The sequence below is a fragment of the Micromesistius poutassou genome (genome assembly GCF_964030765.1).
Source record: "Micromesistius poutassou genome assembly, chromosome: 10".
Lineage (NCBI taxonomy): Eukaryota > Metazoa > Chordata > Actinopteri > Gadiformes > Gadidae > Micromesistius > Micromesistius poutassou.
In genome coordinates this window covers 19,628,548-19,646,234 of record NC_140280.1, presented here as the reverse complement: position 1 = coordinate 19,646,234, position 17,687 = coordinate 19,628,548, and the positions used below count along the sequence as shown (strand labels likewise).

The 17,687-nt window shown below is 42.5% G+C and overlaps 1 protein-coding gene across 1 annotated transcript; it reads right to left on the bottom strand.

Annotated features, from left to right (window-relative positions):
- Positions 1-948: 948 nt before the first annotated feature.
- Positions 949-16,269, bottom strand: LOC311354488 (NLR family CARD domain-containing protein 3-like; the record flags this gene model as incomplete). The annotated part of the gene is made up of 9 exons (XM_084474283.1): positions 949-1,505; positions 2,041-2,087; positions 2,466-2,639; positions 2,874-3,047; positions 5,269-5,442; positions 5,974-7,771; positions 7,897-8,128; positions 8,377-8,440; positions 16,226-16,269. 9 exons carry the CDS (start codon positions 16,267-16,269, stop codon positions 949-951), a joined length of 3,264 nt encoding a protein of 1,087 aa, XP_084330409.1.
- Between the last annotated feature and the right edge of the window lie 1,418 nt (positions 16,270-17,687).

Sequence of the window (17,687 nt, the reverse complement as noted above, 5' to 3'; positions counted from 1 at the left end):
TTTGGCCCAATCAGTGTAATTTTTCTTGCTTGTTAATATTTAGTCACCCCCTACAGCTGTAGAAAGGTTCATAAAAAGAGACACAGCAGTTTTTGCTGTGTAGGTCAATTTGACGGAATAATAATAATAACACTAACAATTTCAATAGGTTGCCTGGAACTTTGTTCTTGGCCACAAATTGAATTAATTTGTGAATCTGTGCCTGATGTAAAGACATCAACTGACAAATCTTGCCACATACCCTCCCATTAGGATTTATATAATGAATTGATGATTTCCCAATCTAAATAACTAGAGGTTTGATGTCTATATCTCGCATTTTATCATTCCATTATCAGGCTTTACAAGGAAAAAGGCCGTACGTTGACCGTTATGTGTTTGTCTCCCCCTAGCGGACACTGTTGGAACGCAGCCCAAAAACATCCGTCTCGAAAACAGTGAATGCGTGCATTTGTCTCCTGGTTTCTCCCGTTTTGCCGTGTTAATCTGGTACAACATGATGACACACACGTGGTGTCAACAGTGTGTGACTGCAATCATGAGTATTCAGACCCCTAGCTTAGATAGATTTATATTGTTCTTTATTTTGACTGATTGAAAATACATACATACATACATTCTACATCAAACATGTGATGGTATAGTGGTGAATTACAGTTCATTTCCAACATGTGAACCCCACATTTAATAAGGCCTAGGTGGTACAAAATGATGACACACACACACACACACACACACACACACACACACACACACACACAGTGTCAACAGTGTGTGACTGCAGGGGACCAGACCAGGAGGAGGACCAGACCAGGAGGAGGACTAGACCAGGAGGAGGACCAGACCAGGAGGACCAGACCAGGAGGAGGACCAGACCAGGAGGACCAGACCAGGAGGAGGACCAGACCAGGAGGACCAGACCTGTGTGTGTGTGTGTGTGTGTGTCTCTCAATACAATCTCAATACAAAGAATGAGGTACCAGACTTCATAAACCCAAACCCAGCGAGGAGGTCCTCCTGGGTGAAGGAGGTCCTGAAGGTGTGGATGTGTGTCAGTGTGTCTGAGGACCCTCCTCCACCTGGGGACACTCTGTAGAAGGACAGAGTGCCAGCAGGCCGGTCCAGATACACTCCTACTCTGGTAGAGTCAGCCGGGGGGAGACGGATGACTGTTCTTATATTGTTGTGCCAGGCAGAGTAACCACCATCATAACAATAAAGACTCCAGGACTTGTTGTTCACTCCAAGCCCACAGTCAACACCCTCTCCTCTCCTTGTGATTCCTCTGTATGTCACTCCTATACCAACACCTCTTTCCCTCTCTACCTCCCAGTAACAGCGGCCAGTCAGAGCCTCTCTACCCAACACCTGGAGCCAGCAGTCAAATCTCTCTGGGTGATCAGGATACGACTGCTCCTCTTCAACCTGCGTCCCCTTTCTGTTGTCCTCAGACAGAGAGAGGAGTCTGTGGGCTGTGTTTGGGTCCAGTGTGAGTTCACAAGCATCTGAGGGGAGAACAAGACACCGTTACCATCATTCAGTGTTGAACCTTCTTTCATAGATATTGTAACGCCCATTGAACACGCGAGACTCCGGCTCCTTTTACTGATGGTTTTAATGTCGTGGATCTTGTCGACATCATCACACTGTAGAACTACAATACAGACATGAAATTATCTTAACACACAAACAATTACCCAAGAGCACATAAATCCTTCACGGCAAATAAAAATGAAACAAAAACACAATACTAACCACTTTGCCTGCTTGTAGCCAATGGGGTTAACTTAAATCTTGCTTAAAGAAAGCTTCAAATATAAACTGTAGCAAATAAACGTGGCCTGTCTGCAGCTGCAATGCTAGCTTCTGGGAGCTTCCAGGTAAAACCTACGAATAAGACCAACAGGTACATTAACAAGAAATTTACAGAGCAGGAAAACACCGCGTGTCTGAACTGACGTCACCTCCTGCTGTGTGGATGGACTTTCCATCTCTAGAGTTAGTGTGTGTTGAGATGACTCAAACTAAACAGACACTTACATCTCTGTGGAGCTGGTTTCATCCTCCGCTCTCCACCGTGCTCCACACTGGGGAGACAAAGAGAGAGCAGCATGTTGTCTTTAGACAGGGAAACATTATTCACATGTTAACAAAGAGAGAGCAGCATGTTGTCTTTAGACAGGGAAACATTATTCACATGTTAACAAAGAGAGCAGCATGTTGTCTTTAGACAGGGAAACATTATTCACATGTTAACAAAGAGAGAGCAGCATGTTGTCTTTAGACAGGGAAACATTATTCACATGTTAACAAAGAGAGAGCAGCATGTTGTCTTTAGACAGGGAAACATTAACATAACTCTTGTTTCTAAATGAGAGCACATTATCTAGTTATATAACGGTAACATGGTCCATTGATTCTTGTTGGAGACTTTGTCACTGAGTGGTGAGCTGTCCTCTCCATACCTGAGAGTGTCCAGTCTCCAGCGTGGATCCTCCAGTCCAGCAGAGAGCAGCATAGCTCCTGAGTCTCCTGGGTAATTGTAGCTCAGGTCCAGCTCTCTCAGATGGGAGGGGTTGGAGCTCAGAGCTGAGGCCAGAAAAGCACAGCCTTCCTGTGTGACCAGGCAGCCAGACAACCTACACACACACACAGAGTCAACAGCTATTCAGTCTATGGTAAGAACATCCAAAATAATTCCTTAACAATAAAATGTAATGAAGAAATTCAACTTAAACAATAATTGACACACTGAATAACTGAATATTATAACTTAAATCTTATATCAACAAAAATGGCGACTTGAAATCGGTCAAATGTCTTTTGATATGGTACCTTGTTTTGTAACTTTTTGCACATTATGTAAAATTGACCTGAGAGTTTCCAGTGTACAGTGTGGACTCCCCAGTCCAGCAGAGAGCAGCTTCACTCCTGAATCATGCAGATCATTGGTACTCAGGTCCAGCTCTCTCAGACTAGAGGAGTTGGAGCGGAGAGCTGCGGCCAGTGAAGCACAGCCTTCCTGTGTGACCAGGCAGCCAGACAACCTACACACAAAACAGGGGGAAACCAACTGAAATGCATTGACATGAGTCAACAGCTGTAGGCTACAGTCTATGATCAGCACTTTTACCAAACAAATGAAAAAAAAGTAAAAATTTCAATACTGAATACATTTCATACCACAATTAGTTTAATTGTTGTTGCCAGTGTCTGAAATTCGGCCAAAATAGGCGCTAGACCACAGGTGTAAAGTTACTAGACCAAGCAAATCAATGTGTGTCGTAGGTACGAGCATCACGTTTTCACATCACACATCACAATTTTCAGAATAAAATTTTTAAAAGAAGCCATTTGGTGGACTTTAAGCTCAGAAAAGATAGAATTTAATCATGGACATTATTATTGTTATTTTTTGTGTGTGTTTTCAGCTATTTTTGCCATGATTGTTTTATCAGTATAAACCACTATAAACCACACCACTGCATGATGATGTAAACCTCTCTTGGACAGCATCTATAAGATTGATTGCGAACATTTATTCATTCATTCTTTATACAGTACATTTCAATGCTAGTGCTGATTATATTACTATTACTCACAGACGTGCGGTCAGGGGTGGCAGAGGAGGCAGAACTAAGGGTGGTATAGGGCCAAGCCCTTGGACTTTCAAGGCCCTTCCCTACTAGAGCATGGAAACCCGACCAGAGCTCTGTCACATCAGCTTGATAAATAGAATAGAATAGAAACTTTAATTGCCACACAACGATGTTGATATTTTTTGGCATTGAAGATTTAAAATTTAAAACAGCTCATTATGTAGAGTAGCCGATGGGGTCGGTCGTTTCACTTGATATAAAGGTTTGTTTTTGTGATTAAAATAAATTTAAAATAGGACGTGAGTGTGTGATGAAATTTGTTTATGTATGACAATGCAAATTGTGCATAAATTAGCCTAGTCTAGCCTATGTGCGCAGCGCAGATTATGGGAGACGTAGGTGGCATCAGGAGTTTATTAACCACGGAAAACGAAGGGACGACTACTTTGGAAGTACTTCTACTTAGTAGTCAAGGCGGATATGAACCTGTTTATGTAAGGGTTGTGGATATTCATTTGGTTCGATTGAAGGAGAGGATTTCATTGAGTTGGCCCAGAACTTATTAACGTCGGTGCTACATGGGTCAGTGGCAGGCAGCGCAGGACGTAGCCTAGCTGATTGCCTAAAACTTTGATGGATGGATTATGTAGGCTAAAGAGTTATTTAAAGGAAAATGGCCTTTCGTCAATGGTAAGAGTTGATTTTCATATCAATAAGCTGCTTTCGTGTTAACGTTTATTTTACTTCACTGGGGTCACTCGTGTTCATTTGTTTCATTTAGAGACCTACGTAGGCTACCAACAGAGCCTCTTGTGTTAATTTTTGGGATTTTTTCCTGTTAGCTTGGGCCTTTTGTGTGGCCCTTGGAATTCATTTCAAGTGGCTATATGATTGGGCTATGGGCGCCTGTGTTTAAAGTCGCCAGCGACGGGACATAGGACTCGATCGACTACTCACGTTCAAAGCCAAATTTCTTTGAAAATGTTTAGAACCTCAAGAATAGATTTGATGATTTAAGCTACTCTATTGGGTTTATATATTTGTGAATCTGACTGAAAATGTCAGTGCCTCACCAGCCACGAACCTCACCGCACTGCTGTTATTCACATCTCCTCATTTACATCCCCATCCATTTTTTATGTTTTATAAATGATAAAAAAAAGTGCTAGTTATACAAATCACCCAACAGTTAACAGTGGAGGCTACACGATTAGCATTCAGGCAAACTCATTAAAAGTATAGGCTACTCCTGTGTGACCTTCACTTCTAAAACTAAGATTATGTTTACCGTAAAAATGACGTGGCTTACCCATAAGATTGATCGCAAACTTTATTAAATGGTATCCTAGCAACACATGCATGAACCCTACGGGTTATCAGAAGGGACAAAAAACATTTGAATAAACAAATTATGAAAACACGTCTGCAGCGTGTGCTAAATAGGACCAATCTTATGCTGTGCAAGAGAGGTTTACAATAGCAAAAATAGGTTCGCGATGACGGCCGCAATGCTTGTAAAAGACGCCCCGTGCAAAGGGGTTGTGAAGTTGCCAGACACATGGGCTGTCAAGTGCATAGAGTTACTAGCCCGATAGTAAAGTTACTAGACCCGGGCGTGCGGGCGTGTCGCCATTTCGAACCCTGTTGTTGCACATTATGTAAAACTGACCTGAGAGTTTCCAGTATACAGTATGGACTCCCCAGTCCAGCAGAGAGCAGCTTCACTCCTGAATCCTGCAGATCATTGGTACTCAGGTCCAGCTCTCTCAGACTAGAGGAGTTGGAGCTGAGAACTGAGGCCAGAGCTTCACAGCATCTCTCTGACAGATGACAGCCATTCAACCTTTAAACGAAACAAAAACAGACAGGAACACGTAACTCTTCAGGAATGATATCACTATTAACATGAAGTTGGTTGAATATATGTCAATTCAGCTTTTATTTAAAGGTGACATATTATACCACCAGGTGTGAGTGTGATTAGCCATTACAAGCCATTTTGAAAATTTGCCTCTTCTGACATCACAAGTGGGCGTGTCCACCTAGATGTGCGCTGAATTTTCAAAACGGCTTGTAACGGCTAACCACACCTGGTGGTATAATACGTCACCTTTAAACAAAGTAAATATCTTTGCATCATATAACTATGTCTCTGTATACTTATATTTGTTATAAGCAAGTATATTTGTTATGCCTGGACCAAAATACATTTATTGTAGATGTTAATATTATTCTAGTATTATTGTGTTGCATGTGTTGTAATACAAGGTCTTAGAACATATACAGAGATGTATTGTATGTTGATATAACTTTTATATTCTAGTATTATGTGTATTGTGTTGTGTATTGTAATAAATGTTATTAGTGAACCTACAGAGAAGTTTTGGAGGCTTTGACCACTGGCAGCAGCCTCAGAAGACCCTCCTCTGAAGCAGAGTATTTCTTCAGGTCAAACACGTCCAGCTCCTCGTCTGATGACAGTAAGATGAAGACCAGAGCTGACCACTGAGCAGGAGAGAGAGATTCTCTGGAGAGACTTCCTGATGCCAGGTACTGTTGGATCTCCTCCACTAGAGAACGGTCGTTCAGCTCATTCAGACAGTGGAACAGATTGATGCTTCTCTCTGGAGAGAGATGTCCATTTATCTTCTCCTTGATGTAAGACACTGTTCCCTGATTGGTCCATGAGTTACTTTGTGTCTGTCCCAGAAGACCACGTATGAGATTCTTATTGGTCTCCTGAGAGAGGCCCAGGAGGAAGCGGAGGAACAAGTCCAGGTGTCCGTTCTCACTCTGCAAGGCCTTGTCCACAGCACTCTGGTAGAGGAGATCAAACTTATTTACAAAGAAATAAGACCACCAGGTTAGTGGTTCTTTTGAGAGCAGATTGACACCAGTCTCAATGAAGGTCAGGAAGACATAAAGGGCAGCCAGAAACTCCTGGATGCTCAGATGGACAAAGCAGAACACCTTGTCCTGGTACAGCCCACACTCCTCTTTAAAGATCTGGGTGAACACTCCCGAGTACACTGAGGCTGCTGCGATATCGATGCCACACTCTGCCAGGTCTGCCTCGTAGAAGATCATGTTGCCTTTCTCCAGCTGGTCAAAAGACAGTTTTCCCAGAGAAACAATGATCTCCCTGCTCTCTGAACTCCAGTGTGGATCTGTTTCAGCTCTCCCATGATACTTCCTGTCCCCCTGTATGGACTGAACCCTCAGGAAGTGGCTGTACATCTGAGTCATGGTCTTGGGTATCTCTTCTCCTGTCTGGGCTGTTTTGAAGAAGTCCTCCAGAACTGTAGCAGTGATCAAACAGAAGACTGGGATGTGACACATGATGTGGAGGCTTCGTGATTTCTTGATGTGGGAGATGATTTTGCTGGCCAGCTTCTGTTCTCTGAATCTCTTCCTGAAGTACTCCTCCTTCTGTGGGTTGGTGAACCCTCTCACCTCTGTCACCATGTCAACACAATGAGCAGGGATCTGATTGGCTGCCACAGGGCGTGTGGTTATCCAGATGTGAGCGGAGGGAAGCAGGTCGCCCCTGATGAGGTTTGTCAGCAGCACGTCCACCGAGGTGGGCTCTGTGACATCAGTACAGATCGGGTTGTTCTGGAAGTCCAGAGGAAGTCGACACTCATCCAGACCATCCAAGATGAAGACCACTTGGAACTGGTCGTATCTGCAGATTCCCGTTTCTTTTGTTCCAATAAAGAAGTGAAGAAGAAGTTCCACCAAGCTAAACTTTTTATCTCTCAGTAAATTCAGATCTCTGAAAGTGAGGGGAAATATGAAGTCTATGTCGTGGTTGGTTTTGCCTTCAGCCCAGTCCAGAGTGAACTTGTGTGTTAAGACGGTTTTACCAATGCCGGCCACTCCAGTTGTCATTATTGTTCTGATTGGTTGATCCTTTCCAGGTAAGGGTTTAAAGATGTCTTCACATCTGATTGGTGTTTCCTCCCTGGCTGGTTTCCTGGAAGCTGTTTCAATCAGTCTGACCTCATGTTCCTTGTTGACCTCTCCACTGCCTCTCTCTGTGATGTAGAGCTCTGTGTAGATCTCATTCAGAGGTCTTGACTCTCCTGCTTTAGCGATTCCCTCAAACACACACTGGGTCTTCTCCTTCAGATGAGACTTGATTTGACGTTGGCACTCAGCAGCAACACTTTCTACATTAGAAAACAAAAGAAGAATTAATGTATCAAGTTAGTACTGCTGTTTTTTTACTCTTAGTGCCCTGTTTATAAATAATGATCATAAATCTAAATCTCTTTTCAAAATAAGAGTATCTTACTGCTCCTCAGTGTGTCGGCCAGCTCCTCCAGCTTCAACTGCTTCATGCAGAGCAGTGTGATGTCTACCACTCCCTCTCTGGCGCGCCTCCTCTGCTCCTCTTCCTCACCATCCTCCTCCTCCTCCTCCTCCTCCCTCTGGCTCTCTGAGCATTGTGGGTAATCTGGGTAGAGAACCCTCCAGAGCTTCTCCACCTCCTTGTCTAGAAAAGCGTGTGCGTTCTCCTTGATCCTCTGGAACAGAACAAACAATGAGTAAAGTTCTCAATGAGAACTTTACTGTGAACTAACTGAGGACATCAGAACCGTCTGTCGTGGATTCACGTCCTACTGGTCTGAAGAGGGATGCCTGGAGACTGTTAGCTCCAGACCGTTAGCTCCAGACCGTTAGCTCCAGACCATTAGCTCCAGACTGTTAGCTCCAGGAGAGATGTTGGTCACATGTCACTCATGACTGAACTCAGTGTTGTACATTTACACACCTTCAACTCTGTGTGCTGCTGCTGTACAGACGGACCACTGGGATCCTTTGACCTCCTCTGGTGTCTGTGGAGAACACACACACACACACACACACACACACACACACACAAAGTCCTGTTTTTTATTATTATGTCATATTGGTTGAGATGAGATTACTGAATGTTGATGTACAGGCTCCAAAATAATTAGTTTATCCTTGTTATGACCCAGGGTCATAATTTAGTATTTTTCAGTGTTGATGTGTGGATTTTTCTGTGCTGTTGTTCCTCCCTGCCTGATGGGGGCGGTGGTGCTACCACCCTTAGGCTCTCTCTCTCTCTCTCCAGGTGCTGCTCCTCCCTGCCTGAGGGTGGTGCTACCACCATTGGGCTGTCCCCAGGTGCTGGCTGCCGATTGGTGGATGGACTGGTGGAGCTGCTATAAATGGCCGCCGCTTGAGATATTCGTATGGTATGGTATGGCATGGTATGGTATGGTATGGTATGGTATGGTATGGTATGGTATGGTATGGTATGGTATGGTATGGTATGGTATGGTATGGTATGGTATGGTATGGTATGGTACTTTAGCAGTCCAGGTAGTTGTAGGGGTGAGTCGCTCTTTTGGTTTGTCTCCTTTTCTCCTGTTTGGGAGTCAGGTTAGAAACCTGTAATCTTTGGTTTCTTTGGTTTTGGTTAGGTAAGATAGTTTGGGTCAGATTGTTCTGTTCTGCTGTTTGTTCTGTTTTGGGCCATGCTCTCCCTGAAGCTCAATGCTACCATTTTATTTTTAAAGATTGAATAAATTAACTTCTGTTGGACTGCAGTTCTGTGGCCCTGGTCGTCCTTGGGAGTGGGGAGAAGAGGGGAGCATCCTTTATGTTCGGTTCCCCTAGGCTGGTCATAACAATCCTGACCTTGTTCCTTCATTTATATATGAATCAATTCATCTATACCTTTTATTCTTCTCTTACATAGAATTTCATTGAATTTAAACTTGGAATGCTAATATAGAACTACCGTGTTGACCTGAATATAAGACAAGGGTTCTTTCCTGGAATTGCGTCTGACAAAGTGTGGTTGTCTTGTATTCGGGGTCTAGACTTTTAAAAGTCGATCTACATCCCGTCTTCCTGGTGATGAATGCCTTTCATTTGACCGACTCCTTGTGGTTCCATACTGCTTCCCTTTCCCCGTAGGAGCTGGGCCCTAAGAGTCACCGTACTTTGAGAGAAAGTCTTTTTGTTTGCTCTTTTCTCTGTTGCGGTGTGCGAGCAAGGTTTGGGGAGAACAAACTGTTTCAATTATGATTTTCAAATAAAGTGATTTTCTTTATAAATACTGATTTGATCTTAAAAAAATATTTTTCCAGAGACGACTTTAAAAAGTGGGGGTTGTATTTTGTCTTTTATCCAAAGAGACTTTACAGAAAGTGAGTGAGCTGGAGGTAGGAGGACCAGGGTCCTCTTGCTGAAAGACATCAACTCCAGTAGTACTCAGGCTGAAGAACTGATCCGTATTCTAATGACAAGCCGGGGGAGAAACAGTTCTGATGAACTCGGATATGGGTCAGATATCAAGTGGTCTGTTTGAAACTCCTACCTCTCCTCTCTGGAGGGGCGTCCATCTTCAAGGTCAGGAGGACGACCCATAGACCTGTCACTCCTCACAGAGACACAGCTGGGTCCAGGGGAGTCTGCTCTCTCCTGCTGCTCTGGACTTCAACACACACACACGGCTTTTACTCAGACTAATGTTGATGTCACTGCTGAGCCGCGGCGCGTCTAATCTCATTTACATCAGAATGAAACCGCCAATGTGTGTCAGGTCCGTGAATAGGGGTGCTGGATCAAGCAGGCAATTTACCTCAGGCAGTGTTAGAAACTGCATGTGCAGAGGCCTAGTGAGCCCCCCCTTTGTCTAACCACTTCCTCACCATGATTGAGTGTGTGAAGGTGTTTGCCGTGTGTCTTTTGAATTACCCTCAATGTAAGTTTCCTTTTACTTTTTGGAATACTGTTTGTCTTAGAAATGATGTGATGGCTGATCTGTACTTTGTTACATTATATCATGAAGTAATGTAATGTCAAAGTATTTCATTTGATTTAAAGGCCATATTTATGTTTGTTAAGAGATATAACTTTTCTCTTTCTCTGTCTAGAACCATGGCAATCACGACCAAACCAGCTTTACTTGCAAAATAAAGTCAAGTAAACAAATCCTTGCTTCCTGGTAGTTTGGGGCTCCAGTACGAACCTACTCTTCACTACAGTCAGTCTAAACGCACGAACCATGCAGGGAAAAAGGCTTGCATAAGACAGGCATATTTGGCAGAGTAAAAACGAGTGTCAGTTCAACAAGAAAGGCGAAGAAGGGGTGCATTCTGGGAAAACAGACCTAACTGTATGGTTGTGGGAAGTGCACTGGCATGCGTATGACGAATGTTTTAGATATGCAAATTAGATCAGACCTATGACTGCCACAGTGGGGGCATAGTGACACAATTTACTGTGACGCACACACAAACATAACCTGCATGATTTCACACACTGTTTGGTTCATGGTGGTTTAGAAAAAGGAGAAATCAATAAAGTTTGACGTTGGAGTTGTGTTGATACACTAATGTACAGGCTACTGAATCATTTGTTTCTCCTGACTTGTTCCTTTTATTTATGAAAAAGTATCAATCAATATTTTTGATTCTGTTCTTACATAGAATTTCATAGAAATACACGTGGAATGCTCATTTAGAACTAGTTCTGAAAGATGTCAACTCCAGTGGTACTCAGGCTGAAGAACAACTGATGACCCATATTCTGATGACAAGCCGGGGGAGAAACAGTTCTGATGAACTCAGATATGGGTCAGATATCAAGTGGTCTGTTTCATCATCTGTTTGAAACTCCTACCTCTCCTCTCTGGAGGGGCGTCCATCGTTAAAGTTAGGAGGACGACCCATAGAGTTGTCACTCTTCATGGAGACACAGCTGGGTCCAGGGGAGTCTGCTCTCTGCTGCTGCTCTGGGCTTACACACACACACACACACACACACACACACACACACACACACACACACACACACACACACACACACACACACACACACACACACACACACACACACACACACACACACACACACACACACACGATGGTGTCATGATGTTTCACTGCTGAGCTCTGAGATGGACAACAGTCACAGACAGAGAGATCCTCTTCTTACCTCTTAGCTTTGCTCTGGCGGCCATGTTTCCAAGACATGACATGTTTTAGAGGTAGGACCCCCCTCCTCTCCCCTCTGATTGATAGTAGACTGGAGACCTGGACACAAACACAACTACAGATTGTTTCTCTGGTCATTCAGCGTTTGGTTATTCACCGCTTTTCTAGAACCTGCTTATTGCCGCTCATTGCTGTTCATTGCTGCTCTCAGTCTCAACGAGGGGAAAGACGTGGAGACGCTGCCCAGTGTTTACTACAAACCACTGATAACTTTATCACTCACACAGAACGTCTCAGGGCTTCAAGTACATCTGCAGGGGAACCAGAAGACAGATACGCTCACTATGAGGAAATCATCCTCTGGGGTTTTCTGTCCCGTTGAACCAGTCTGACTGACGACCTTAAACAAACTTCCTCATGACGTTTAGATCACACCCACATCCTCAGATCTGGCCCTCTTCCTCACACACAATGACAATAATGAGAATGACATTAATAATTCAATTACTCAATAATAATAGTAACACATATCATAATAACAATACAATTTAAACAAATTACTTATAAATGTATTATAATAATTATTCGTAAGTTGTACTAGTATTAATGATATTAAACATAATACTATTCAAATCCTTATTTGATGAATAGTTTAAAAAAAGATGAATACGGTTTTCATGCAAGTAAATGTCGACATACGAACCAATTAATTAACAATGTGAGAAGTGTCAAGTAGACCAAAGTTTACAAAGCAGTAACATTATATAACATGTTTTCATAAAAATAACCTATGAATTATGATATGACGGAGCGTGGTGACTACTGTACCTCGTCTTCTCCCTGCTGTGATGAAGAGCTCAGCACCAAAGCGTCCAACACAACAACAAGGAAAGGATGATGTTGTGAACCAACCAGTTGGTCCAGTTCCCCTCCCAGTTTAAACTCCTGTCACACTAACCTCTTATTGGCTGCTGTTCCATGTAGATGATGTAGATAATAGAAACAGGTGACCTAGAGAAGGCCTCTGCTGTGCTCCAGGTGATCAGTACAATCTCACAAAGATCAAATCCTCACCACACGTTTTCCTTCTCATCCTAAACCTGTGGCGGCCGCGCCTCCATTCATACCATCACTCTGTTGATCTCAAACAGAGAGACGTGGCAGACCTTCACCTTTATGGGTTTTCATTGGAAAAGCATTTTAAACACAGAAGGTTAAAACAGTACAGGTTCATACCGGTTTGCTCTCAGCTTCTTCACCGTTTCTGCTCAATATTAAGAGTAAGAAAGGAAAAGACTGGACATAAAAGAAGATAAATGTAATAAATAAATGATGTTAAATTATAATAATTATTAAATGATGTTAAATTAATAATTATGATAACAATGTATTAAATAATGTGATAAAGGGTCCATAAGGGTGGCAGGTCCATGTTGTCTGATTGATATGTGCTGGTCTGTTACAAAGGGTCGGGTTCATTGACTTAAAAAAGGATTACGAGATGGCTTAAGTTGCAAAATAGTTGAGGTGCTTTTTATTTCCAAAAAAAAGGAGTGACACGATACAACGTCCAAAAGAAAGTAAAACAAATATTCAACAGGATCGTTCAAAAAAGATTCTCCATGATCAAGAGCCTACAGTCAACCACTCTGACTGTCTTCAATACTAACTGTCCCCGGAAACTGTGGTTGGCAGGCTTTTAAAAGCCTAGCCTCTCCCCTTAGCCAAACCATTACCCAGTTATTCAATTAACACATGTTTAACCCAAATTACACTTTGGATAACCTTCCTTCAATACACAACATAATACCTCTCACAGCATATACCAAGTCCAACATATATATCCTACATAAACACATAAACTTAAACACACGCTCATATACATACATATGTCACCCATGAGCTAATATCAGATGGTATCTCCCACCATCAGCACATCTGAGCCACCTGCCGTGCCCTCTATTTGAAGCAGCCTTAAGCACGTGCTCTGGTTGCCACCTGGAATGAGTGAAGAAGCATGATAAGTATCAAAAGAACCAATAAACCATAAACCAATATCAAATAAACAGTACCATTTGTGTGAGTCTACTTGTTGCTATTTACCTGCAGGGGATTTGTGTAAGGTTATGAGCTTAAAGGGAAATTGTATTGTAGTGCGTGCACTCACCACAATAACAGAAGGATAAGTAAATGAATGGATATAATGTCTTAGCCAGCAACTAGTGGCATGGCCTTCATGTCACATGGTCTGTATCTTAAGGCTGGAGTCGGTTTCTCCCTGATGAAGATGTGTCTCAGAAGCCGTTTCTCAATACCAAGTACGCGGACTACGTACTCGCGGACTTGGAAGTACAGACTTTCAAGTACAGACTTCCGAGAACGCGAGTCCGCACTCTGCAATTGGAACAGCAGCAGACTCGATGATGCATTCTGGGATATTTAACGGTCCCAAGTCCACACGAGTCACCTCCGATGCATCCTCGGTAGAACGGCCTCATCGAGAACGCATCGAGAACACTTCCGGGTTTTACGACCGCACTCGCGTACTTGGAATTGGAACAGTGCTTGGGCTACCACTGATGACGTTTATCGAGAACGCAAGTACACGAGAACGCGAATTGAGAAACGGCTATGGTGTCAGTCGGTCGTTAGGGCGGTTCCAGCAGCAGCTATTTCCTGGTGAGGCCTTCTCCTGACTGGCAGCCAAACTCATTTACATAACACATACTTCCTCTCGTTAGGAATGGTTTCAACAACAATGGTTTCAACAATGGTTTCCTTTTCAACAAGGAACAGTGAAACACGAATATATAAACATCACATTCACAAGAGACGTTACAGAGAACTACTGTTAGCTAATCTAGCTAGCAAACTGAAGTTGGCTCAACCATGAGCTAGCATCTGGGCTCTTCCCCGTGATGACGTTTATTAATGACACACCTAGACGTGCCTTATTATTTTCTTTATTAGATGTCCCACAATTAACATAAAGCTATTACATGTAAATTTTGTCCTAGTGACAGATGACCTGAAAACCAGTAACGTTACGACAGATCCTTCTGAATACGAAGAGAAAGTGACAGTTTGAAGAGTGAGTGTCTCTCCTCGAGCAATGGTTCCACTGGTCCGGTGGCCACTGGTGAGACTGGGATCCTCTCCTAGAGCACTGGTTGTGGTAGTGAGACTGGGATCCTCTCCTAGTGCACTGGTTGTGGTAGTGAGCCACTGGTGAGTTCAGACCCGCCTAGTGGCCGATGCTAGTCAGACGTCATCAGTAGAACGCGGCGTTACGATCCCAGGAAGACATCGGTGAGACGTATGTTGGCTATCTGGGCATCGATCTAACTTCACAGAGTAAGCATTTCTATTCTGCTCCTTAGCTCATACATCTCTATGCTTTGGTTGATTCAGTAACGCAGACTTTAAAGTGTTAATCTCAAAGATATCTGTTTAGATCTCTTTGGCGACACCTTTGGTGATAAGCGGTAATCGTTCCCACAGATCCCACGGTCATAACATTCATAATACTGCAAATGCTTTGATCAGCGGGCCACAGGCTCATCACCCTCATGTTACCTCATCAGTCACTTAACAGACGATTGTTTACAGGAAAATCTTTGAAATGCCACTCAAGGACTTTACAATTATTTTTATCAAAATGTAATCAGCCGCTGTTAAGAGGCGCACCGTGAATGCTGCTGCGCATGTACAACCTTTTCTAAGAACTCCTCAGAGAGTTGCAGCTCTTCATGATACTCGTCCATACGGGACAGGCTACTCAGAACAATGTGGCCAAACACTGAGAACGGCCTCACCGGCTTCACCCACTGAGAAGTGGACCTCCTTCCATCAAGACTGATATATTTGGGGGTCAAGCAGCGAAGCTGCGAGACAACCATTGTTATTGTACATTTTCCTATTATTATTATTTTCCTGCCATGAGAGTCTATGGCAGCCCATAGAACGTAAAAAGTTGTGAAATTTGGCACACTGATTCAGGACAGTCCCCTAAGCCCTCACAGCAAATTTGAGGTTGCTAGCCCATGAGCTCTAGCGCCACCAACAGGTCAAATTTGGACATGCATTCATGTTTATAACTTTTGACCCATTCATCCAATATTCACAAACAAGGTATCATTGGAATCCTTGGGCCAAGCCGAGTTCAACGCACCCTATGTAGTTGTTTTGCACCATGATGGATTTTCCACCATCTTGGTTTATGTCAAAAACCTTCAAAATGTTGTCTGGCTTCAATATAATGCATAGCTTATAAAGCAGTTTTGGATCAAAACACTTGATCTAATTATATACTGATCATGATGTCATTCTGTATTAAGAGCCTACTAAAACACTTTTTCCATTAAAATCCAGGCCTCACCGTGCATAGTATTTGTATGCTTGTACCAGAACTGGTTGGAGTTAGCAGTATTATACCTCAACCTGCTGGTGTCTGTATAATATTGCAGTCTCAAAATATTTAATAATAATATCATTTTGTTACGTGCATGTTAAGTTGTAGTCTTATGTGTTACACAGTGACAGGTGTTTCCATGGATGTGTGAGGTTAATGAAGCTCTTATGACGCAGTGTGATAGGATTTAACAAGTCAGTAAATAAGAGTGTCATTTTAAGACACAGTAGTCTCACGCCCTCTTGTGGTAGTAGTCGTCAACCTGCAGCTGTTTTGCCATTGCCGTTTATAAACAGCGTGTTACATGTGTTAACATAATGCTTTTCGTAGCAAAAGCGTGAAAATGAATATTTCTGCACTAGAAAGACCCCGTCGTGTTCACGTTTTGCTGTATTAGTGGGTTGAACATACAGAGAGCACGGTCAAACAATTACAGAAAAGTATCTATTGTAATTTCTGTGCATAAAATGTGTTTACACCCTTTGAACAGGTGGTTGTAATACACGACAAAACGTGAACTCAATGATAAAACATTGGTATTTCTGGTTAACAATTCATTCTTCTGTAAAATCATGCCAGTACTAAACTAATTTGAAACCTACATTAGGCCAAACTGCTTAATTTAGCTGGGGATTTTGCCATTAAGTACCTATTCAGACCGTAAATAGTTGCTCTAATAGGTGCATATGATTCGTTTTCTCTATTTTGTTGAATCTATATATAATATAAAAAATAGATGACATGATTACCATTTCTCACCATTGCTAACAAATAAGTTATAATAACCATTGGGGTGAATACTTTTTGCAGTATTCTTCATTGCAGCTATAAACTTCAAATGTCGTGTTTCTCTGTCATACAGTAAATGCCTTAATAGGTTGCATCAGTAAACCCTTTAAAGATTAAAAACCATAAAAAAAAATACATTACACAAATCTGGTTATTCTGGTACACCTTTGCAAACTTTTATTCAATCATCCATATCTTCAACTCTTCCACTCTTCTCATTAGCCATCCTTTGACAACAAGGCCCGTGAGGCCGAGACTCTCAATAACAAACATGATACAAGTTTGCATGTTTGTATTGCTAAAAGGCCATACTTTACTACTCTACCTTTTTCCCGAATTCTTTAAAGGTGCCATGACAAGCCACCAGGTGTGAGTGTGATTAGCCGTTACAAGCCGTTTTGGAAATCTGCCCCTTAAGACATCACAGGTGTGCGTGTCCACCTAGATGTGTGACGGATAGATGAGCAACGTTTGCTACAGTCCACTGGGTAGGCTGATAGACTGGTCTATCCAGGACACATATTTAACCGTATTAATACTGTGTAATTCATTAATACATCTTCGTGTTTATGTGTCTGTGTGTGTGTGCATGTGTACATTTATGTTGGCAGAATCACATTCAAGAAGTTGGATTATTTTCAAAATCAGAAGTAAAATGATTTTAGTGCGAAAGTGTGAAGAATAACAAGTGACTAAGTGTACTTGTGTACTCTTTGGGTTGAGTGATGAGTGTGCATGATCAGTGTTAACATACGTATATTGCTTTCTTTATTGAGCTATTGCTATCATTTGTGCATCTGTGTGGTTGCTTGTTTCTTGTTCATTGGCCTAACATCAGATCTGATGTCAAAGATCTCACGGCAGCTTTGGACACTGCGGACCAGCAGATCCATCTTAGAACGCTGTAAA